Source organism: Ambystoma mexicanum, chromosome 3q (genome assembly GCF_040938575.1).
Source record: "Ambystoma mexicanum isolate Mex_15411 chromosome 3q, UKY_AmexF1_1, whole genome shotgun sequence".
NCBI classification, from domain to species: domain Eukaryota; kingdom Metazoa; phylum Chordata; class Amphibia; order Caudata; family Ambystomatidae; genus Ambystoma; species Ambystoma mexicanum.
The window spans coordinates 748212787-748224513 of NC_090926.1; the positions used below are offsets into that span (position 1 = coordinate 748212787).

At 45.5% G+C, this 11727-nt stretch overlaps 1 protein-coding gene across 9 annotated transcripts in view; it reads right to left on the bottom strand.

The window, feature by feature from the left end:
- EXOC7 (exocyst complex component 7) overlaps nt 1–7087 on the bottom strand; it is a 704768-nt gene extending 697681 nt beyond the window's left edge. For 6 of the 9 annotated variants that reach the window (XM_069654709.1, XM_069654707.1, XM_069654712.1 and 3 more), the window contains exon 1: nt 6880–7069. In XM_069654709.1, the coding sequence (XP_069510810.1) occupies nt 6880–6939 (60 nt within the window). In that variant the 5' untranslated portion in view covers nt 6940–7069. Of the gene's footprint in view, nt 1–6879 lie in introns of all 9 variants that reach the window. The other 3 variants (XM_069654711.1, XM_069654710.1, XM_069654713.1) reach the window with 2 other exon arrangements.
- Between the last annotated feature and the right edge of the window lie 4640 nt (nt 7088–11727).

Below are 11727 nucleotides of genomic sequence, written 5' to 3' on the forward strand. Positions count from 1 at the left end.
TACTTGCATATGCAACTCGACATAAGATCGACATACTTTTATAACAAGAGACACATGCCACAGGAAGGTCACGGATGTATTCGCACGAAACTGGAGGCATATAAAAGGTGGCCACGAATTACTCCTCGATGACAAGAGGGGTTCTCACAGTTGTGCATAAGACGGTTAATTTTCAGATGTCCAAAGCACTAACCGATGAAGATGGCCGTTACGCAATTGTGTGGGGACATCTATACAACAGGGAAATCATACTGGTCAACACGTAACATTCTCCCTCAATTCTTGCCCACCTGTGCACAAACCTTGTACTGTGCCACCCACACTTACTCGCAACAAGAAGGATATTACAACTGAGAAACTACTCCCACTCATCCTCCCATTATTAAACTCTGTCTCCACAACTTGTGTGGACCCTACCGTCCTTGTGGACACCTACAATCGTGCTATGTTAAAAGCACTGGACACCATTGCACCTCTTAAACAGCGCAAAGAAAAACCACGCAACCACCTCAACTCCTGGTTCACCCCACACCTACGTGAACTTAGGAAAGACAAGCGTAAAGCCAAGACCCTCTGGAGAAATTCACCCACACCAGCAAATAAAATCAACCTTCTAACCATCACCCTCTCGTATAAAGAAGCCATACTAGCAGCAAAAAAATAAGTTTACAATAATAGAATCTTGCAGGCTCATTCCAATACCAAGGAACTCTTTAAAATTCTTAAGGAATTAGAGTCCCCAGCTGCTCCCCTTGACACTTGCACCCCGGACACCGAATGGTGCGCCAACATCCAAAAAGCTTTACTCAACATAATCACCACTCTCCAAACCAAAATCAACACAAAAAAAAACTATCTCCCTGACTCAGTAGGTAACTCCCAACCCGCCAATCTCTCCTCCCACAATCACCACCACAAACCTTTCAGTTTCTCCCCCCTAACCATTAAGGAAGTGGAAATTATCATCAAGAAGTTAAAGCCATCTAATAGTCAAGGCGATGCCTGCCCAGCTCCGATCGTACAGGAAGCAGCGCTTGAGCTCGCCCCCTTTATAACCACCCTTATCAATTCCTCCTTTAAATCTGGCATAGTACCAGATAACCTCAAGGATGCTTGGGTAATCCCCCTAATCAAAAAACCTAACCTAGACCCTAACATCCCTACCAACTATAGGCCCATCACCACGGTACCATACCTTCTAAAAATCTTGGACCGGGCGGCATACATCCAAATTCAAAGCTATCTTGACAAGAACAACCTACTAGGACTCAGGCAATCCGGTTTTCGGTCGAGACACGGCACAGAGACCGCTCTAATAGACCTAAAAACACAAATTGAGGACCTGAAAGACAAGGGCAAACAAGCGCTCCTACTCCTCCTAGATTTATCAGCCGCTTTTGATCTGGTAGATCACCAAATCCTTTGCCAGCACCTTAAAACGGCTGCCCATTTCTATGATGCAGCTACCTCCTGGATCAGTTCATTCCTTGCAAACAGATCCATGAGAGTCTTCTCATCTCATGCCGCAGCTGACCCAGCACATGTTCCTTGCGGTGTCCCACAAGGCTCATGCGTATCACCCACGCTCTATAATGTCTTTACGAAACCACTCTTTGATATTCTTGACCATCTGGGTGTCACCTATACAAATTATGCGGATGACACCCAGATACTCATCCCTATCACGGGTGACTACGCAACTGACGTCAAAGCTCTCAATGCAGTTTACACCGTCATCCAGGCGTGGATGGCCCACCACGGTCTCTGCCTCAACGACGAGAAGACTGAGCTACTCATCTTAGGCTCCCAATCTAAACTTGCAAAACTTGGCAGCAAATATGATGCATTCAACATTGATGGCAACATTATTAAGGTCTCCAACGTTACTAAAACACTTGGAATCTACTTAGACTCCACCCTCTCGCTCACCAGACAAACTAACTCAGTAGCTTCAGCATCGGCTTACACGTGCAAACTAATCACTGCCTGCCGTCCTTTCCTAACTCTGGACAACTGCCTGATCCTTGCCAGAACCCTTATTCTATCCAAAATTGATTACTGTAATGCCCTGTACCTTGGAACTAATCAAAGAAACATCGACAAACTTCAGGTAACCCAGAATAATGCCATTAGGGCTGCTCTCAACATTCCTAGGCGCACCCACATCTCATCCACGAGACGGAACTTGCGATGGCTCTCTATCCCACAGCGTATTGCCTTCAAAACTCTTATCTTAAGCTACAAAGCACAGAACAACGCAGCACCAGCCTACTTGTCAGAGCGCTTGACACAACACACAGCCCACAGACCACTAAGAGCTGCGCAAGCACATACACTCATTATTCCCTGCTTTAAACTACAGACTGCCAGAGGCTCAAGCTTCCCGGCATTGGCAGCTAAGCTCTGGAACTCACTACCCAATGACCTCAGGAACGTCCCCTCCCTCCAATCCTTCAAACACAGAACAAAACAATGGCTCTATGAGCAAGACATAGAGCTGACCACCATGTGGTAATCATCCACTGCATGCTCTTCAACCCCATCCACTGTTGTATTTATTGTGACGACTTTCTATGTATGCTTATTTACTATGCAACTTGTAATCTATCTTTCTGTAAACCTATGTAACCCTTCTAAACATGCGCCCTGATGCCTTTGGGCAGGCTGCGCAATATAAATAAATAAATACAAATACAAATAAATACAAATACAAATACGTACGGCCCTAATATAGATAGCTCTGAGTTCTATCTTCGTATTATGGAACTGATATCGCCTATTGGAATGGCAAATGTGATATGGGGAGGGGACCTCAATTTAATTCTGGATCCCGAGTTGGAAAGATCGACGGGAAACCGTAGGCCGTACACTAAAACGGCAGTGATGCTAAAACAGGCAATGGCTACGTTACCCCTGGCCGATGTATGGAGGGCGCTGCACCCCCTCGAAAAGGACTATACATTCTACTCGGGGGTACATGGATCTAGTTCACGTATTGACTATTGGTTGTGCTCCCCCAAGTTGATACCAGATGTGGAACAGAGTGCAATCCTCCCACGTACGATGTCAGATCACTCCCCGGTCCTCCTGAGACTGCCACCAAAAAATATGGAGCGCACCACTCACACTTGGCACATGCCTTCAGAACTACTGAAGGATGAATCAGTGATCGAACCACTTAGAACAGAGGTGGAGGACTTTTTGTATGCAATTTAGGCACAGTACAGACACAGAGTTCGGTTTGGGAAACATTTAAAGTGTGGATGAGAGGCCAGTTGATGGGGAAAGAATATGGAGCCCTATGAGAAATAAGGAAGAACTTATCCCAGACTGAACAGGAACTGAAGGCTCTTGAGATTCAGCAATCAGTGACCGCAGGGAAGGGGCACCCACAAAAAATACAAGAACACTTAGAAATATTTAAGACTCTGGCAGAGAAAGAAGGGTTCCTAGTGACTGTTTCGACAGTCAAGTTTTGAATGCCAAAAGTTCTGACACAAAAGTGTCGAATTTTTTTTTGGGGGTGGTCCCCCCCCAAACCACCGTTTTTTTATTTTTTAAACATTTACTTAACTATACTAAATTAAAATAAACCTTTTAATATTAAATAAATAAATTCAAAACTTTTTTTTTTTCGACACATTTGTGTCAGAACATTTGACATTCAAAACTAATGTTTCGAAACTTTGACTGGACAACGAAAGAAGTATACTACATAACCCAACCTGCAAAGGCAAGGAAGTACAGGGAAGGGAACAAGACAAGCAAAGCAATGGCAACCCTTATCAGAGCTGAACAGGGATCAAGACACATTACCAGTACCCGAAACGCTGAAGGGAAAGTACAGACGGCCCCAAATACAATTAACAAAGAGTTCAAATAGTTGTATGCCAAATTGTATGCTAACGCGGACACAGTGACCCCACGAGACCTCCAAACTTACATGGATTCATCCGGCTGCCCAAATTAGGGGAAGCAGAAAGGTCAATGCTAGAACTCCCATTGACAGCCGAGGAAATGGAACAAGCCATTTCGGACCTACATGCTGGCAAAACCCTTGGATCTGACGGTATCCCGCTCGATTTCTACAAGGTATTTAAGATGGAGATGGCCCTGAGACTAATGGAGATCTAGGAGGAGACGCAAGTTACCAAGTACCATGAGAGAGGCAATTATAACAGTTCTGTTAAAGCCACAAAAACCTCCTCAAGACCTAGCATCCTATCGCTCATTATCACTGATTAACTCGGACGCAAAATTGTATGCTAAGCCAATAGCAAATCGTCTGATCCCGCACATGACAAAATTAATACACACGGACCAAACAGGATTCATCCCAACCCGATCGATGGCGCCGAAGATCTTTCACAATAACATCGCAATTGGACCCGAACGCCAAGGCAGCGGCAATTACTCTAGACGCCGAAAAAGCGTTCGACTCTGTATCATGGAGTTATATGTTTGCAATGCTGGATAAACTTGGATTTGGGCCAATGTTTATGTGTTATATCCGTTTGATATATAAGAACCCCGCAGCAATGGTAAGAACTAACAACACTCTGTCCTCTCCTTTTGTGTTGGGTAGGGGCACCCGGCAAGGTTGCCCTCTGTCCCCTCTCATATTTTCATTTACAGTTGAGGGCATGGCCGCTAAGGTCCGACATTAACACACGTGGAGGGGTATTTGCATCAGAGTAGTTCCCCAGCTACAGTCTCTATACGCAGATGACACAATGGTGTATGTTAGATGTCCGGAAATACATTTACCCCCGATAATGCAGGAAATAAATACATTCTCTACGTAATCTGGCTATAAAATCAGACAAAGTCACAAATAATTCCACTGACGCCAACTACAGGAAAGTCTCAAGCTACATCAGATTTTATATGGTCCCCCACAACAGCACGATACCTGGGAATAATAATGTCCACTGACAGACAGACCCTGTCCACTAACAATTACGATGTCTACTGGAACACAAACTGGCAATCTGGGGAAGGCTGCCAATATCCATGTACGGACACGTGGCCTTGCTCAAAATGATGGTGGTACCCAAATTATTATACATGTTCTGTGAGATTCCCATTTGGCCGGGCAGAGATTTCTTTCAGAGGCTACAGAGGCTAGCAGTTAACTTCGTATAGGCGGGGAAATCGGTGGGACTTAAATGGCCTAGTATGTGCGAAAGATATGTAACAGGAGGACTGGCAGCCCCAGACTTCATATTATATTTTCAAGCAGCACAAGCACACTTTGCGAAGTACTGAGGGGACACCGCAGAGAAACACGCACACGTGCGGGGCGAGAAATTCGCAGTAGCTCCGGCTAACATCCAGGCAATGCCATTTACAACAAAGAAAGGCAATATTAGGGAAGTAGACTCTGTGAGCTCCACAGTTCGTGCCTGGGTAGCACTGTTTGCAAGGGTGGGATGCAAGAACGCGTACTGGTCGTTTACCCCCTATGGCACTATCCCGACTTGGAACCAACATTTGATACGGCCATACAGCGTAAGTGGGACCCGGACAAAGAAATGAGAATAGGAGATCTATACATAGAGGGCAGTCGCGACACTCGCAACTGTACATAATAAAGTGGGGGCGGGCCTCCTTACCACACTGCAATACTATAGTCTAAAAGCAGCCTGCAAAAAGAAATGGCCGTCGTTCACCGAGGCTCCCCCGATACATGAATTCCTGTCTGCAGTTATGTCACAGGAGGGGTTTACTGGTTCAGTGTCCAGACTGTACAAAGTGGTCCAAGAACACACTCCATCAGGGAACACTGTGAAACAAAAATAGGAACGGGATCTTGCTACCAACATAGAAGATGCCCAATGGTCAAGATACTGCCAGCACACTAAGGCTGTGTCAATTAACTAACTTTAGGTTAATTCAGTTTAAAATAAATCATTTACACATTACGCCAAAAAAGATAAGTTTGACCCTACTCTCCTAACAGCCTGCCCCAAATGTGGTGCCCCCCAATGCGAATTCTATGCATATGTACTGGGAATGTTCCCCCATAAAGGCCTTCTGGGAGGACGTAGCTAGAAACATAAGTGACATCACTGGGCTACATATTCCTGCTCTCCAACATAAATATCTCCTGGGCGATATAGGGAAGACTTCGGTTAAAATGTGTAGATTTGTTGGTGTTGCAGGGGCAGTGGCCAAGAGAAATATACTACAATTATGGAAATCCAAGGTAGCCCCCAATGCGGAGGCATGGCTGCAGGACTTATCGCTCTTCAGTATCCTGAACATACAATATATTAATAGTGTCACCCCTACCAGCAGACCTAAAGACATTTGGGCCCCACTAGGAGCCTACCTTAAAGACAGTCAAGAAGGCGGGTCTGAGGACTCCTCATAATTGTTTGAACGTACTATGGTATGTAGGACCTATATGTTGCAAAGTAATGTGCTCTGTTGCTATGTATCAGTCGAATCCACTCCGACAATGTTTTTGTGAAATGTTTTATACTTATCGTCAAAAATAAAGGTTTTTTTTACAAACAAGGTAAACATCACAGCACTCCTTAAAACTCACATTCCACGAGGTTTCTTCCGTAACCAGCACATAGTTGCCAACATGATCCATCCATTCCAATCTGTAGATGCGTATTCAGTATTGTTTTTTTTCCTTTGCATTCTGGAACCTGTGCTTCCACTTTTCCCATTATAAAACTCAAGACTACAATTCCCAGAAGGCACAGAAAAAAACAGGACTGGATAAGCACCTACATATTGGAACCGGTCATATTGGCAACTATGCCACCATATCAGCCAGTATTCATAATTTATATGACAACTATCCAAGTTAAAATGCTCTCTCATGCCGCCACACTTATTGCTCTCTGGTCTCCAAGTCTCTACCTGCTTCAGCCGATTCTCGATGTTCCTTTTGCGGCCCGAGCTCTCCTCTGCAGGACTCATTGTTTCTCCTTCCCTCTAGAACCTCTCCCATAGAACAGGAGGCAGTATTCCCTCACAGAAGCAGCTCTTCCGCTCAACACACATCAGCTGAAGCTGTCAACATCGAAGCTTCCGCCCTACACTCGGTATCGCTGAACGTCACATCCGCCAGTACTCCTGTTGGCAGAGCTTTCTATTAGAGGAAATGACCTAACAACATCTCAAAATAACGTGCCAACTGACAGACAAGGTACATTCTATGCAGGGAATGTGTTGCTCGCAGTTAGTGTTTTATTTACGAGGAGGGTGCCGGCCGAAAGAAACGTGTACCTGAAGCAGAAATGAAAAGGGCAAGACTTCACTGTGCAGGACGTTGTGCATCCCCCGAGTACCCTTGCCAATGTTATCCATACCGTTCGTGAGAATGAAGTACAGTCCTGATTTGAACTTTACTTTGTGGTACTTGTATTCCTGGATTTCACATTTTCACTATAATGATCCTAGGTTTGAAAATCCCAGAATAACAACTTACAACATGGCCTGGACTGCCGACCTGTGTGTGATCTGCAGGGTGCGTGTTTCAATTCCGGAAAGTGCAACTTAGCCTTTCATCCTTCCGAGTTCGATGAATGAGTACCAACTTTGGTTGGGTGATAATTGTATGTTCTATGTACATTGCTTTGGCGAAAGCACTATATAAATAAAAAATCATTATCGTCTCTCTTAACATTCCCTTAACAGTACGTTGTCATAGCTGTGTACTGGAATCATCCCCATCGCTGCTAAACATCGGCTCATCCCAATAGCTCAGTTAATGCAAAGACACTTACATATGGTGGCAAGTTATAATGGGTAGAAGTTTTAATGGGTAGAGATGTTTCTGAGTGCTGTGCCACCCAGTTCCACCCCTTAACCTCTCCCTATAATGTCCACCCTCACCGCCATCTCTTCCGAGTGGTGCACGAAAATAGTCCCTGACCTTCCCTCCTTAGATCCCACTTGCCACATGTCTTGACCTCGCTTCTTTCTCCTGGCTTGGGTCCCATCGCTCACACATATGTACCTCCCTCTCACTAAATCACTTAACTACCTGTTACCCCACCATCTACATTCTCTAGCCTCTCAACACCGTCCCACTTTACTCACTTAACCTTTCCGTCTCCCTATCCTCTCATTGTCACGTTCCACAGCCCCTCTTTGTTTTCTTCAACCCCTCACACATCCTGACCCACCAGCTGTCCTCCATCTCAAGTCCTCACCCAGCGCTCCACTGCAACCTACCTGCCCATTCCACCGCCTCCCGTTTTAACCTATTCATTCACGTTCCCTTCCTCCCCTGCTACACCAGTACCTCCCAAGCCACCACTGCCTGAATCACCCTAATCCCCATCATCTCTTTCACTCACCTACTCCACATTTTGACTCCATTTACTTTCACTACATCTCAACTAGCGTACTCTTTTACCTGTTTCATCTCTCCCACTTCCCCTTATTCTGCCACCTCTCACCAAACCTCACCCTATAATCCTGCTTCATCTGTCCACATCTAGCCCCCCTAGGGCCCTCTTCACCTCCATCCATTCCTGCCTCTCCACTTAACTCCAGTCCGCCTCATACTCCTGTCTCTAAGCCTCTCAACTCTACACAACCCTCCCACCATTCTCCTCCCTCTCTCCACCATACTCTGTGCTTGACAGGTAGGCCTTACCCTACAGTTGTTACCGCTTACCACTCCGTCTCTCCCTCTTAATGCTGGATGCAAGGACAGAAGACGTTTGCTTTCCTCATGGAGTTTGTGATAGGGTGGAGGTGGGTCCTTAAATTCTCTTATTTCTGTTTTTCTGTCCTTAGGGCATGAACATATAGCAACATGGAGAATCCCATTCACTAACTCTTAGCCGTTTCTCATCTTGCTCATTTATCTACTCACGCTACCTTCTGATAACTCATGCACTGCGCACACAACCATTCACAAATTCACTTATCCACTTATGGTTCCATTCATCGTTCAAGATAGAGTCAGTCAAATTCAAAAGAAGCTTGATTTCAGCACGTCCATGAAAGTGACACGTATAAATCATCAGTCACCAAAAATCCCTATCGCAACAACTATCCAACCTACACCAGAACACTGCCACTTCCGGAATCCCAGCCTTCTCGTTCCAGGAGATTACAGAAGAGGAAGTCCTGACCATACTCAACTCCATCAAACCCTCCAATTGCAAAGGCGACTCATGTCCAGCCCAGCTCATCAAGGACAGCGCCCCCGCACTGGTACCGTTCTTCACAGCCTTCATCAACGCATCGTTCAAATCCAACCAAGTGCCATCCTGCCTCAAAGAAGCGTGGGTCCGCCCATTACTAAAGAAACCTACACTAGATCCCAAGGTACCAGGGAACTATAGGCCCATCACTACAGTTCCCTTCCTTCTCAAGATCCTGGCTAAAGCTGCATAGCTCCAAGTTCAGAGCTACGTAGAAGCTCATCACCTACTTGGTCTCCGGCAATCTGGCTTCCGCCCAAACCAGGGCACAGAAACAGCACTACTGGACCTTGAGAACCAAATCGATGACGTAAGAGACATAGGCAAACCAGCTCTCCTACTTCTACTCGACCTTTCGGCAGCATTTGACCTGGTCAATCATGACACCCTCTGCCACCACCTCTCTACAGCGGGCAATTTCTCAGCAGAAGCCACCGCCTGGATAGCATCCTTTCTTAAGGGCAGAGAAATTAAAGTCTTCTCCGACACAGCCTGCGCCCATCCACATCTAATTAAATGCGGTGTCCCGCAGGGGTCCTGCATATCCCCCACACTGTACAACCTTTTCACAAGGTCACTATTCAAATACCTCAATGCAATGGGCGTCACTTACACCTACTATGCGGACGACACACAAGTCCTCATCCCTCTCACCAGAGACTACGAAGCCGACCAAAAAACCCTCATCTCCATTTACACCACCATCCAAACCTGGATGGCGGAAAACTGGCTCTGCCTCAACAGCGAAAAAACAGAGTTACTCATCATCGGATCACCAGCCACAATCGATAAAATGGGCCCACAATATGACTCCTTTATCATCGACAATTGCCGCATCTCGGTCTCCAAAGCAGTCAAAACCCTTGGAGTTTACCTGGACTCAAACCTCACCATGGACAGACAGGTCAACGCAATCTCTTCAGCAGCAGCCTACCACTCAACACTCATCACTGCTGCAAGGCCCTTCCTCTCACAGGAAAATTCCCTCACCATTGCAAGAGCCATCTTCGGTTCCCGCCTAGACTACTGCAATGCACTCCTACTAGGCACGGTGCAGAACAATGCCCTCAGAGCAGCCACAGGAATCTCGAAAAGAGACCACATCTCAGCCACCAGAAAATCTGTCCACTGGCTTCCGGGCAAGGAACGGATCCTTTTCAAATCACTGGCACTCACCCACAAATGTCGACACGACACAGCACCGCGCTACCTTGCTCAGAGATACTCTGGTCCCCCCTCCACCAGACCAACTAGGTTGAGCCACACTAACCGACTTGTAATTCCAAAAAGCATCAGAACCAGAGCAGGGGGCGCTAGCTTCCCAGTCCTCGCTGCCACCAACTGGAACCTATTACACGCCAAGATAAGAGGCATCGAATCCCACCTGGGCTTCAGGAAAGCAATAAAAACTATGCTGTTTGTATAAACCCCACCTGGGCCCTGTCAACTGTATAACCTCTGTAAAGGCAAACGTCCTTTTTTCCAGGCTAGCGGTAGACACAATCTCGCTGTAACACCCTTGATCTACCCCTCCCTGCACTTCAACGAAGTCATTTTCGTGCAACAGCGCCCCGATGCCTCTGGGCTCTGTGGCGCTTTACAAATGTAAAAAATAAAAATACATTAAATTTACAAAAAAGCGCTTCATAATTAACATCTACATTAACTGAACTAAAGTTATGTAACATGAAACTTAAAATCTCATCCTAAAGATAAGTTACCACAGTTTAAAAACAACCGTTAAAAAAGTAGTAAAAGAGGTGACCATCATGATTGCATATAATAAACACAGGATGACATTAGAAAACCCAGTTAGCTGTTTGTATATACCTCTGTTTATGTTTCCATACCCTGCCAAGATTACTCAAAATTGCAAGAATGTCAGAGGGTCGAGTTACTTTCCTGTTAACATAAAGTGTTTGGGCTGTGGGAAATTGATTTGGTGCGACATGTGATCGACTAAAAGAATACAAAACGTCTGCCCGATCTAGCATCCACACAAAAAAACATTAGGGTGCTGTCTTCCCTATTTAATCAGGTTCCCTTCTCTGAAATTGAGATCTCTTTTAATGAGATTTCATCTAAATCTTCTTAGAACAAGAGAGAATATGTGGTTATGGGATTTCCCAGCATGTGTATCATTAAGTGCCACTGCGCCCCGCGTGGAGGAAGCCGCCACCCTGGTCTGGGAAGGGTACAGGTTTCTGAAGTAGGTCTCCCAGAGGGAGCCTGCTATCGGCTGCAGTTGCAAAGATGTTTGAACACAATTCCTTCCTTATTAATTTCCATAAATATGCAGAGTCTCTAGATCCAAGTGCAGTTAACATACATTCTGCATCTTTTTGGAGCAGTAAGTGCCTACAACCTTTCAACCAGCTACACTTGCTTTAGCTTTTTTGTTATCGTAATAGCCGAACTACCAAGTTTACTTGCATTTCGGATATCCCTTCTTAATTTCTTCTTCTTCAGACTCACACCTTTATCAAGTTTATGAGTAAGGTCTAGACCACTAAAGTCCCCCCTTAGTGCTTTCAGTGGGACTAAC